Raw genomic sequence first — 13,702 nt, forward strand, 5'->3', positions numbered from 1 at the left:
CGGTCCGTGAAGACTTAACCAATTTTGTTCACACACTGGATATCGATACCCCGTACTACACTGCCTGAGTGGAGCGCTAGCGCCGAGACTTCTGGTCGGCTGACGGCAACAAACCTCGCCATCACTATGCTCCCATTACGGAACTCGTTGAGTATTTGTCTGTGAGCTGTGACCAGCGCAAAAAATATAAGATAAAAAGCCACCAAGACCTCTGGTCGGTTGAGTTGCTCCCGGTATATCGACATGTCCTCTCTACACCTCCGTTGTCTTGTCCTACGCTGGTATCCACATGTTTTTCAGTACGGCTGTGTTCTTAAGAAAGGGTTTGCTCCCCACACCGGAGCTCGCGCTATTCCGCCGACTTTACTTGACACTTGACTGACTCCAGAGCACACGAGAAGGCCATCGAACCTTCGACTCGGCAAACCTGCAAGAAAGCACCACTCCCTGCTCAATACACAGTGTTTCGGGGAATTCACCCTTCATCAGTTGAGCTTGAGTAGGCTGAGGAAGATTGTGCCTGAAGAGCACCACTTATATAGTGCTCTCCAGGCACAAACATCACCAGGGATACAAACTCACAGAGACGCTCCATTTCCAGCGCGACAAACACCGAGTCGAGTCGAAGGTTCGATGGACTTCTCGTGTGCTCTGGATGGCAGTCGTGAGTCAGTCAAGTGTCAAGTAAAGTCGGCGGAATAGCGCGAGCTCCGGTGTGGGGAGCAAACCCTTTCTTACAAATCATCGTCGAAGTCGCAACCACTACTTCGGACTGTGTTCTTCTTAAAAATAAAAATAAATACAATACCCGGCGGAGGATGCACTCAGTGTGCTGACAGTGCTCAACACCGCGGCGGAGGCAGAGCTTACACAGAACAAGAAGGGCAAGCAAGTCTAGTTTGTGGCTACTCCGAGCTTCATGCTTAGGCATTGCCCGCTGATGATTGAGTGAGCATGAAACGCAGCGGGTTAGCAACAAGCTAGCCTTGCTTGCCCTGTGTGGTGCTGTGTAGAAAATAGAACTACTGTATAGCAGGACATTTTCGGACGGAAATATCTTCGGACAAAGCCGAAATTCGACCTTTCGTACGGATTCTATTTTCGTACAGTAAAATAAAAAGTAAATTATCACGTCCGTTCCCGAAGGGAACTCACAACGGCCGCTAACACCCGATAAACCCTAGCGGCAGATGCAGCGCCTAATGGTGGGGGTGAGTGGATACGTCTCACAACCACTGGCACAAGTGCCGAAAACGACCCCATTAGCTGCATTCGTACAGTGCTGCATACTAAATGCACGTGTTCGCAAGCAGTACGCATGTATAGTGTACATACATGCAATTTCACATGAACAAATTTTAGTACGGAATTTATTTTAGTACAAAAGAGGCCGTGTACGAAATCGTACGAAAATAAATTCCGTCCGAAAATTTCCTGCTGTACAGTAAATCAAAACACTGTAGTGTGCAGCAGAGTGACTCTTGTATTGTACCTGATGCTTTCTCGGGCACCTTCTGTGCCTCGGTGACAACGTTGAGCTCGAGTCCGGTGATGGCCAGCTGTAGAGAAGCCGTGTCCTTCAGGGTCAGGTTTAGAGCGTCAGTTGCTACGATCATCAACTGCAACAACAACAACAACAACAACAACAACAACAACAACAACAACAACAACAACAACAACAACAACAACAACAACAACAACAACAACAACAACAACAACAGCAGCAGCAGCAGCAGCAGCAGCAACGACAACAACAACAACAACAAAAACAACAACAACAGCAGCAGCAGCAGCAGCAGCAGCAGCAACAGCAGCAGCAGCAGCAGCAGCAGCAGCAGCAGCAGCAACAACAACAACAACAACAACAACAACAACAACAACAACAACAACAACAACAACAACAAAGGGAGACGGCAAGAAAGCAATAGAAGACATTAGTTAGTGATGTGGCGTCACCACCAGCATTGCAAGAACAACACATTATTCTTGTGAAACGCCAGCATGGTGAGAACTAAGACACAACATCAAAGTACATGAAGTACGGTAAAACTCCCCAACAATCTGGACTCCCCAGATCCAGGCACCTTTCTGACGCCTCATTGGCTTTTTCTTGAAAAACGACACCTAGAAAGTACTGATCGGCACAAGAAGTGGTTACTTGCATGCAATCAGAATGCGTAGGCTCTGAGTTGGGGCAATTCCTAGTCCGGGGCAGTGCCCGGTCCCGACCTGCCCGGACAAGGGGAGTTCTACTGTGATGCAGATAGTTCACGATCAGGAGTATACATGTACATGTATTCCCTGGTTTGAGGAGTATACATGTAGTGAGCAATTTCCCACAACTCTTGCTAGCACGTACACCGTAGTATAGCCAATACAACTATGCAAGTGGAGAAAAAAGAAAGAATATTCTATAGAAAAGGAAAAGGACCAAGGAACCAGAAGTTATGCTATATTGTCCACTAACACCACCAAGTTACTAAACAATCAGCTCATGCGATAACATTGCACGACACTGACCGGCGGTACTGACGTTCTACAAGTAACTGGCCGACAAAGAATGTTCCGCTTTTTTTTAGTAGTGGTAGTATTCTTTTATTTTCGATCGGAAGCCTCAACAGTGATGAATACAACTCTTAAAAGGGCCGATAACAGAGTAGAGGGGTGCTTTATGCATTTGAGTAACAAATTGCTTTGATAAATAATGGTCAGAGTACAACGCAGCACACTGTTATCGTTAACTCACGGTAAACTCGCTGGTATCGGCTAAGATTGGGCTGTTTGTGACCGAGACCAGGCCAGTGGCGCTGATTCCAATGAAATCTTGGAGCTGCACCAAGCCTGGCATGCTGTACAGGATGTCACCGTTGGTGCCAATGTCCACATCAGTGGCATCCATCTGTGTGCACAAACACATGTGTGCATGTGCGTGCACGCGCGCATGTGTGTGTGTGTGTATGTGTATGTATGTATGCGTGTGTGTGTGTGTGTGTGTGTGTGTGTGTGTGTGTGTGTGTGTGTGTGTGTGTGTGTGTGTACAGGTGACAGACAAGACATTTTGATCAGGCACGCATACAGGACAAACCAACAAAATACATAGGCTGTAAGCAAGGACGATGCTCCACTTCCTGAAAAGCGCTTTTAAAATGCCCATGTCAGGCAGGGCGTTCGACACTAGAAAGAGGGGAGGGAGGGGAGAGGGAGAGGGAGAGAGAGACTTTCAACAATCTAATACTGAGACTGGAATGACTAAAACAAAACCCACAGTACGGCATTCTACACATCAAGACTACTCACCTGAGCAATACTGGTGCCAACATCGGCATTGGCGCTGATTGTAGCGGCGTACAGGCGTGTCGAGAACTTGGGACCGTTGTCATTGTCGTCGAGGACTTCAATGTCCACTTGGCACAGTGCCGTGTAGATGCCATCGCTGACCTGGACGGTAAGATCGTACTTGCTCGTCTTCTCGCGGTCCAGCGGAGCCAGGGTGGTGACAGCGCCGGTCGCAGGGTTGATGGTGAAGAAACTGTTTGGGTTTGTCAGGCTGTACGTCAGAGTGGGATTCAGGTCGGCATCCATGGCAACAGGTCGCACGGCAAACGCTCCCGCCGGCTGATTCTCCAGCACGGTGCCGTTATAGATGGGGAACTGGAAGACTGGCGGACTGTCGTTGACGTCACCCACGGTGATTGTGAGGTACGAGTAGGCATCCATTGGAGGCACGGCCTGATCCATGGCCACAACCACTACGGAGTACACGGAGCGTGTCTCTCTGTCCAAGCTTTGCTCCAGCTCAATGACACCGGAAGACGGGTCAATCAAGAAAGGACCGTTGTTGACGAAGCTGTACGACAGAATGCCGTCCGTACCTGTGTCCAGATCCGTGGCACGCACGGTGATGATGCTTGTTCCGATAGAAGCGGCTTCGCTCACGGATGCGGATGAGTTGACTGGATTGAAGACGGGCGCGTGCTCGTTGATGTGCGTTAGCGTAATTGTCAAGTGCATGGTAGACATGAGGTTGAGCGTGTCTGTGGCAATGATGGACAGCGCGTACACAGTCTGGTGGTCGGCATTAAGCGGTATCTTAGGCTGCACGGCTCCATTGGTCGAGTTGATCTTGAACGGCGACTGAGAGCTAGCCAGGGAGTAGGTGATGGCTCCTTGTCCCGTGGCCGAGGCTGTGAACAGCACCGTGTTGGCCTGGACGGTGTCCGATTGCACAATGGAGTAAGATGTGTGCTCAAACACCGGTGCCTTGGCGTTGGCTGGTAGGACGTTGACTGTGACGGTGGCCGTGGCCGTCATTGCTGGCGTGCCACTGTCCGCTGCTTGGACCGTCAACGTGTACTTGGTGGTAGTCAGCTGTGAGAGAAGGTGAAGAACTTCAATCACGCCGCTCGTTGTCATGGTGAATCTCTGCTGTGGATCGCCCGACAGGATGGAGTAGGTGAGGCCGGCCGTGCCTAGGACTCCTTGATCGGCGTCTGTGGCGCGCACAGCCACAATGCCCGTCCCCGGTGACGTGTTTGCCGACGCAGTGGTGGTGTACGTTTTCGGACTGAACACCGGCACATTGTCGTTGACATCGTCGACGTACACATAGACGGTGCAAGTGTCGGAGAGCGGTTTCGGTGCTCCGTCAGTAGCCTGGATCCAGAACACTACATGGTCAGTTGTCTCTTTATCCAGAGCCGCGGTCATCGTCAAGGCACCGGTGGCAGAGTTAAGACTGAATCCGGCCGGCGCCGGTGCCACAAAGCTGTAGGTAACAGTCCCCTTAAGGCCCGTGTCACGGTCCGTCGCGCTCACCATTCCCACGGCAACGGGAACCTTGGCATTCTCCGCCATATGATACGTATAGGTGGCCTGCACAAACGTCGGCTTGTGATCGTTCTTGTCGATTACGTTGACAGTGACCGAGGCATTGGACACTAGTGGGTAGAGAACATCGTTCTTGGCGCTAATCACGACAGTGTACTGCGATTGCTGCAGCGGGTTCAGCACTGCGCTGGTGTACAGTGTTCCTGTGTACGGATCGATGCGGATAACACCGTCGCCGCCTGAAATCATGCCGAAGATTACCTTGCCGTTGTTGCCTGCGTCTGCATCGGTGGCCATCACTCTTCCAAGTCGTGTACCCGCCGGGTCGCTCTGCGTTACGGAGAACACGGCATTGCGAGATGTCGTGGTGAACACTGGGGCATTGTCGTTGAAGTCCATAACGGATACGACCACCTTAGTCATGCCGACCAGTGCGGACACTGCGCCTTCGGGAGTGTACGTAGCCACAACGGTGAGTGTGTAGGTCTTGGTGGTCTCGGCGTCCAGGGAACCTGACACCACCAGATCGCCGGTGGTGGAGACGACTGTGAACTGGCTCGGTGATCCACTGGCAAGTGAATAGACCAGATCACCGCTACCCTCAGCACCCGGCAGGGTGGCGCGCGGCTTCAGAATGGTGCTCATAGGTGCAATGTTCTCGTAGACGGATACGGCATACTGGCTCAGCGTGAAGATGGGGTTGCTCTGCGGTTGTACAGTGGTGATGGTAACAGTCAGACTAGCTTGGCTGGTTCCCGACGAACTGAGCGCGTTGATCTTCTCCGAGACGGTTCCAGTCTCTGGTAACATTGCTCCAAGTGTAACGATGCCGGCTGACGTTACGTTCAAGTACTTGTTGCCCGCTGCCGCAGCGTATGTGATGCCTGCGGTGCCAAAGGTGCCGGTGTCGGCGTCCGTAGCGGAAACATTCATCAGCCACACGCCAGGGCCGGCCTGCGCATTGATCATCAGTGCCATTGCGGCCGGGTTAAACACTGGCACATTGTCATCGGTGTCGTTCACTCGGATCACGACGAAAGACACCGAGCTCATGGAGTCGTTGCCGAAGCTGTCCTGGCAATGCACAACCAGCTCGTATCCACGCTGCGCTTCGAAGTCAACCGCTCGGGTCAACGTGATGACACCTGTGGTGCTGCCAATGGCAAACGTGCTTTGTGCACCGAAAAGGAGGCTGTAAGTAAGACCGGCGGGACCGGGGTCTTGGTCGGTGGCACTGACGGTTGCCACGGTAGTGCCTACTGCAGCGTTCTCGGCAACACTGCCTGTGTAAGTGACGGCGGTGAAGACCGGCGGGTACGTGTTGCTATCGGTTACCGTCACGTTGATCTTTGCTGAGGACGACTTAGCCGGAGTGCCACCATCGGTGGCCGTCACAGTCAACGAGAAGGACTTCTGTGTAGCAAAGTCCAGCTGTGAAGTCAACTCCAGGATGCCGGTACTGCTTTGAATGGTGAACGCTGTGCTGGAAGACAGAGCGTACATCACTTGCCCATTGCTGCCGTCGTCAGCATCGGTGGCAAGGAGCTGGCCCAGAGCGGTGCCGTAGGCGGCTGCCTCGCTGATTGAGAACGTGTAGGTTGCGTGAGCAAACTGCGGTGTATTGTCGTTGACATCGATCACATCAACACTGACTGTGGCGGAGCCAGTCTGCGCGGGAACTGCCCCGTCCACCGCCACCACTTGGAACACGTACGGGTCGCGGAACTCTCGATCTAGCGGCTGCTGCGTGGTGATCACTCCGGTGGTGATGTTGATGTCGAAGGCGCTAGCATCACCACCTCTGGCCAGGGAATAGCGCATCGGATTGGGATCCTTATCAGTAGCCAGGACAGTCACGACCGACAGACCTGCTGCACCATTCTCTGCCAGTGACGCGTAGTAGTTATGCAGGGTGAAGACAGGCCGGTTGTCGTTTGCATCTTGCACGTCCACCTGCACCAGGACACTGGACGTTCTGGGAGAGCTTGCCATATCGGACGCCGTAACAGTGAAGTTGTACTGCTTGATGGTGTCGTAGTCCAGGGTATTCGACAGGAAGAGTGCTCCTGTCCGGGAGGCGATCGAGAACAAGCCTGCTGTCGTTGGTACAACATTACTAAGGCTGTAAGTCACCTGAGCATTACTACCCAGATCTGCATCAGTAGCTGACACCTGGCCGAAGACAGTGCCAACAGGTGATGCCTCGGACTCCATAATCCGGTAGAGGGGTGATGAGGGCCGCACAAACTTGGGCGTGTTGTCGTTGACATCAATTACTGTGATGCTCATTTTACATCCCGACGACGGACCAGACACTACGTTAGAGACCTGGTGTACAGGAAAATACACACAAACAAACACACATACACACACACACACACACACGCGCAGGCACACATGCACGCACGCACACACACACACACACACACGCGCACACACACATACACACATATACAGACACACACACGCGCACACACACACACACACACATACACACACACACACACACACAAGCACACAAGCATACACTTTACCTTTTCGCTGCCAAGCACTCTGGCTTTCTCTCGAAGACAGGTGCCTGGTGTGACAGGTGACAAGCTGGCAAGTTAAATAATGCTACAACAAACAGTCTGCTTGCCTTAGTACTCTCAGAGGGCTCAGAGAGCTACGACCACATGATGCATGATTCAGCAAGATCCAATACTGCCACCACTCAGCCATTAGGCCCAAAGCTGGTGTCAACTCGTCCTCACGCAAGGTACTTCGAAGTACATGTATGAGATGTGTGAATTGTGGTGCTGTTCGGAATCGGCTTTTGTACCCCTATGCTCATGACAACTATTAGCACCTCAATGGGAAATGGGGACACAAACGTACCACGAATGTCAGCAAGATAGATGAATCCGTCTCCCTGTCAATAGGCTTGTTAACGATAATGTTCCTGTTCGTAGAATCAAGTGCAAAGTATCCCTTTTGGTTGCCGTTGGAGATTCTGAAGCGATATTGCGCATTCACTCCAATATCCTTGTCAGTGGCTGCAATGGCTCCCACCAGGGTTCCTTTGGGGCTGTTCTCCACCACCGTGTATGTGTAAGTGGAGCGGGTGCACATTGGAGCGTTGTCATTGCGATCCAAAATCGTGATAGAAATCTTGGACGTAGCCGTCTTGGTAGCATTTGCCTTGTTAGTGGCGAGCAGAGACAAGCTGTAGGATGCAATTGCCTCTCTGTCAGGTGATTTTACTACAGTCAGCCTGCCAGAGTTGGCGTCCAGGCTGAAGTGATCCTTGTTGGCACCTTGGGGCATTGAAGAACAAGACAAGCCCACAGAGACACTATATCATTGCAACAACAGCACTGACATCGTTTGTCGCAACATTGCATGAACCGCGTCTTTAACTACAGTGGAGGCAAATGAAATCCAGCTCCACGACTAAAGCAGAGCCGCAGTTCACTGCACAGTGGCCTGTTCACAATGCTTGGTTTGTGCAGTCCTGGGACTATTATATTCTTGGGGTTGGATTTTACTTACCAGCACCATGGTATAATACAACCTCTTTCAAAAGACGGCATGTGTAGAAGCAGAATTTGTCATTGCAATCATCGTTTTCGTTTTCGCTGAAGATTCAAGTTTACGTTTTCATTTGGTGCCCTGAGTGGAGTGACGTTAGTTCCATGTTCACGTTGAGCATTGTGCCAGTGTGCTTCTTACAACCATGTAGCACCCCCCCCCCCCCTCCCCCCAAATTTCGACCTAGGTTCAGCATGCACATAATGACTATGAATGACATGCACCAGCCATCCTACACATTTGCGACCGTGTACCTGCTACAAGGAGGACCAGCTACGCCCCTGCACTAGTACGCACTTACCTCCGCTAATGGTGTATCTAGCCGCCGATCTTCGGTGTGCCGAATTCTCCACCCAGGCGTAGACTGTTGCCACGAGCGTGCCTTTCCCAACGTTCTCGTAGATCCTAGGTGTGTAGTTCTTTGAACTCCATTGTGGCGTAGTCTCTGTACCACAGACAAGAGCAAGCACAGCACAACGCACAAAGACAGACAGTCATGACTAGATGTATAGCCGGTACAAACAAATAAGATACGCATGACACCAGGGCGTTGGGTGTTCCCGCAAAGAATATGAACATTTACATGGAGAGACAGAGAGAGAGAGAGAGAGAGAGAGAGAGAGAGAGAGTAAGTTACATTTATAAAGACAGGTAAGTCTAACAAATGAGGACTGAGACCTCTACAACAGGGTTTTTACGCCTGAAAGCAGGTGCATGATTTAACAAGCAGGTTGTCAGTCTAGATTTTATGCGCAGATGGAGAAAAAAATGCGCAGAATTTTTGTAATGAGATGAAAAGAGAGAGAGAGAGAGAGAGAGAGAGAGAGAGAGAGAGAGAGAGAGAGAGAGAGAGAGAGAGAGAGAGAGAGCCAGAGAGAGCCAGAGAGAGCCAGAGAGAGCCAGAGAGAGAGAGAGAGAGAGAGAGAGAGAGAGAGAGAGAGAGAGAGAGAGAGAGAGAGAGAGAGAGAGAGAGAGAGAGAGAGAGAGAGAGAGAGAGAGAGAGAGAGAGAGAGAGAGAGAGAGAGAGAGAGAGACAGAGAGACAGAGAGAGAGAGACAGAGAGAGACAGAGAGAGACAGAGAGAGAGAGACAGAGAGAGAGAGAGAGAGAGAGAGAGAAGAGAGAGAGAGAGAGAGAGAGTAAGTTACATTTATAAAGACAGGTAAGTCTAACAAATGAGGACTGAGACCTCTACAACAGGGTTTTTACGCCTGAAAGCAGGTGCATGATTTAACAAGCAGGTTGTCAGTCTAGATTTTATGCGCAGATGGAGAAAAGAGAGAGAGAGAGAGAGAGAGAGAGAGAGAGAGAGAGAGAGAGAGAGACAGAGAGAGACAGAGAGAGAGAGACAGAGAGAGACAGAGAGAGAGACAGAGAGAGAGAGAGACAGAGAGAGAGAGAAATAGACAGACAGACAGACAGACAGACAGATAGATAGACAGATAGATAGATAGATAGATAGATAGATAGAGAGAGAGAGAGAGAGAGAGAGAGAGAGAGAGAGAGAGACAGAGTGAGAGAGAGAGAGAGACAGAGTCGTAGGGAGAAGGAGAAAGAGTGAGATAGAGCGCATGTGTGTGCATGTGTGTGCACGTGTGTGCATGCGTTCAATTACTCAAGCTCCCCATCGGGTATGCACACGCTATGATTCACTGGACAGCCAAAGTAACTTACGGTACACATCAATGATGCTGTTGGCGGAGGTTTCCGAGACTGTGCCATCAGTGACGACACATTTGTAGACGCCATTGTTTGCATAGCCAGCAGATGTGAGGTTGAAAGAGCTCTTGGTCATTAGAGGTACAGCCTACAAGAATGGAAACAATGGATAAAACAAACGGCACGGCCGGGGTCGTCGATAAAGGTGTTCCAGTGAAAATAGCCACCCGCCTCAGTACAGCATGCTGTCTGTTGTAAGCAGCCACCTCTCCATAGAGACCATCTGTCTTGGGAGACAACTTGTTTTGGGAGACAACCTGTTTTGGGAGATCACCTGTCTTTGGAAGACAACCTGTCTATAGAGACAAGCTATCTTGGGAGACCACCTGTTGTGGAAGACCACTAGCCTTGGGAAACCCCCTTTCTAGGGCAATTACCTGTCTTGGGCGATCACCTGTGTTGGGAGACCACTCACTTCAGTCCCCATACCACACCACAGCACACGAGTACGTTCAGTCAAACCTGCCTTTAAAGATCACCTGTATGTGCGTGAATACCAGTCAGTCCCCTGAGCACAGCATGCATAGGGGGTAATCACTCAATGCAGGTTTGCCCGTAAAACGAAGACATGATCCCAGAAGGGAAACACTTTAAGCATACACTTTGAAGAAATAGTGTGATACCAGTTTGTGAACAAGTCATTGAAAGTTTCTGGCATCACAAGGACACCATTGGTATCTTTTCAATGGTCACACAGCTCCTAACAAAACATTGTGACTAGGATAATTCGGCAAGCGTGCGGGTTTGAGCCCAACCATGGCCAGAAGAAGAATGGAAGGAATTTGAGGAAGGGAAGAGGGAGAAAAGAAACCAATAAACTGAACTTTGAACCTTTGAATCACCGTAATGGGAGAGATGAGATTCACAGCTATGGAGGTATTGTGCTGTAGTGGAGAGGTGAAAATTCTACCACTGATGAAGCAACTTGAATACGGGTGTGGACACAGCTCACATACCTTGTTATTGAAATACCATTGGTAGCTGAGGGACAAGTCCGACACGGCATCAATCCATATTCCAGCCGGATCACCAATGGCTATACTCTGCCTGACCACGGGTTGCTGCGTGATGCGCACTCCGTGCAACGGGCATCTTTGTGGCTGGCCACCACCTGTACGTGTGTGGAGAAGTGTACACACACGTACACACACACGTACACACACGTATACATGTACACATACGTACATGCGCACACACACACATGTACACACACATGTACACATGTACACACACACACACACACAAATACTTTATTTATGATATGGACGTCATTGTACGGTAAACCATGTGCTGAGGGACAAGGTAATAATGATTAGCATGCAATGTACTACCCAAAGTACTGAATTTACTTCTTTGTACTCTATATTCTAATGTATCTTCTACCTCTTCTCCCCTACGAACATACTTTCTCATTTTCCATACTTACTTAGGAGACTACCTTCGATAGGCATCTATTTGCCTCTGGAGGATCCGTGAAATAAAAATCAATCAAGGTAAGGATATGGATGTCATTGCCCGGTAAACCATGAACTAAAGTGCACTTACCGAGGAAGACAATACTGAACGACGACTCTTTGTTGACCGAGTAGGAACGATCGGAACTGGAATAGATCTGGGGGTACACACGGTCGTACCTGGTCAAGCGCACAATGCCGGACACGACCATGGAGTTGCTGGAGACGACCAGGCGTTGCATATCCATGAACCCGGTGGTTCCCAGCGGGCCGGTCTTGACGATGCGTGACGATACCAGACCTGTGGTGATGCTGTCCACTCGCAGTGTCAATGATACATAGTAGTAACCTGATAATGATAACAACACGCAATGCACACACACACACCAACCAGGCAGACACACACACACACACACACACACACATGCCAGCCAGGCACACACACACACACACACACACACACACACACACACACACACACACACACATCCACACACACATCCACACACACGCACACACGCCAGGCACACACACACACATCCACACACACATCCACACACACGCACACACACACACACACACACACACACACACACACAGACGCACGCACACACACACACACACACACACACACACACAGCCCACGCATAAATAAGCCAGGAAAAATTAAAAAAGAAAAAGGGGCGGGGGCGGGGGTGTATAGGTTACACTATACATTCAATATGCTGCCGAGGTTCTGATGTTCGGTTACGCAGCAAACTTCTTTGTTAGAAATCAAATTTTGATCTGCCGTTAGGAATCTACTTTCATTCATTTCACAGTGGAGACTAAGACTGAAGAATCTGCTGGTCGAGCAGCAGATTTTCAGCTTGAACCCTTTCAGTGAATGCAACCTCAAACCGTCTTATCAGCACTGTGTGACTGCTTGAATGCTGCGGCCAACCAATCACTCAATGCCACACCAGCAACAGGGTTGCTCCAGTCACGTTGTGATTCCTCCACAACACTATTTCACCTATGCAGATGCTGGTCACGATTCGACTGGCTCTTCAGCTAACACCGTGCTGTGTGTTGCACGGGCAGGGAGAGGGAGAGGGGAAAGAGAGGGGAAGGTGGGGAGGGCGACGGAGGGGCTAGCATCCTCCGTACACCCCCGGCTACTCCACGTGGGCCGTCGTGTCCGTATACAAACCCAAACTGTACGTAGTATGCAGGAAGTGTCAGGAACTACCATTTTTCTAATCCATGCCCCGGGATGAGCTCGGTAAAAGCGCCGTACGCTGTTTAATTTTTATTTTTTTACATCAAACGGTTATCCCTGCACTTGCTACACAAGCCATTTGGAAGTTTGCAATTATTTCATTCCGTTCACCCTGGACTAAGTTCAAGCTACAAAATGCCGTGAGCAGGTGCCACTGTTGCTGTATTTATTCTTAAGCGGGATTCACAGAAGCTTTTTTGCAATGCGACACGCGATGCGACGTGATCTGCGATGGACGCGTGCGATGCGAGCTCGCGAAATACCATTCACAGAAGAAGTCAGCGATGCGACAACGCCTTGGTGATTTGGCGCGAAGTTCAATGCAGGTGGGTACGTCACCATGGTATTCATGCGGTTTGGTACAACTTGTACAAATTTATAGGCAACTCATGAACCTTTGTACAACTTTGCAGTAGAAAAGGTCAAAAACCGTACGCCAAATCGCTTGTCGCATCGCAAAAGTTGAACCAAGCTCAACTTCTGCGATGGCCCAGTTGCGGCAGTTGCGTGGGGTGCGAGATGGCCACGATTTGGGGATTTCCCGGTTTCGCGGCTGTCGCATCGCGTGTCGCATCGCAAAAAGCTTCTGTGAATCCCGCTTTAGTCTACGCAGTACACAGTCTACACATTGCCCTAAAAGCAGGTGCCACTGTTGCTGCACTTACCCTTTGTCTGCACTGTAAACTGTCCCTTGACTGAATCAAAATATTTAGAAGCAATGTAAGGCTCAGCGCCAGTCATTGTGGTCCATCCTCCGATTGACTGCCAGTTTGTTCTGGTCATGCTAACAGCAGCAGCAAGCGTAGCATGCACGGCTTCCACCTGTACAATGCAATCACATTGGCATACCACAGTAGCAACAGCAGCAGCA

General features: G+C 50.2%; 1 protein-coding gene across 1 annotated transcript in view; it reads right to left on the bottom strand.

Annotated features, from left to right (window-relative positions):
* LOC135810172 (uncharacterized) overlaps positions 1 to 13,702 on the bottom strand; it is a 50,271-nt gene that overhangs the window by 1,570 nt on the left and 34,999 nt on the right. Inside the window, exons 23-31 of the mRNA XM_065323646.1 lie at positions 13,497 to 13,653; positions 11,662 to 11,919; positions 11,073 to 11,227; positions 10,072 to 10,204; positions 8,699 to 8,842; positions 7,705 to 8,123; positions 3,298 to 7,155; positions 2,747 to 2,899; positions 1,493 to 1,619 (exon numbers count right to left, since the gene is read on the bottom strand). Of these exons, the coding sequence (XP_065179718.1) occupies positions 1,493 to 1,619; positions 2,747 to 2,899; positions 3,298 to 7,155; positions 7,705 to 8,123; positions 8,699 to 8,842; positions 10,072 to 10,204; positions 11,073 to 11,227; positions 11,662 to 11,919; positions 13,497 to 13,653 (5,404 nt within the window). The remainder of the gene's footprint in view (positions 1 to 1,492; positions 1,620 to 2,746; positions 2,900 to 3,297; positions 7,156 to 7,704; positions 8,124 to 8,698; positions 8,843 to 10,071; positions 10,205 to 11,072; positions 11,228 to 11,661; positions 11,920 to 13,496; positions 13,654 to 13,702) is intronic.

This window comes from Sycon ciliatum, chromosome 2 (assembly GCF_964019385.1).
Source record: "Sycon ciliatum chromosome 2, ocSycCili1.1, whole genome shotgun sequence".
In the NCBI taxonomy this organism is placed as follows: domain Eukaryota; kingdom Metazoa; phylum Porifera; class Calcarea; order Leucosolenida; family Sycettidae; genus Sycon; species Sycon ciliatum.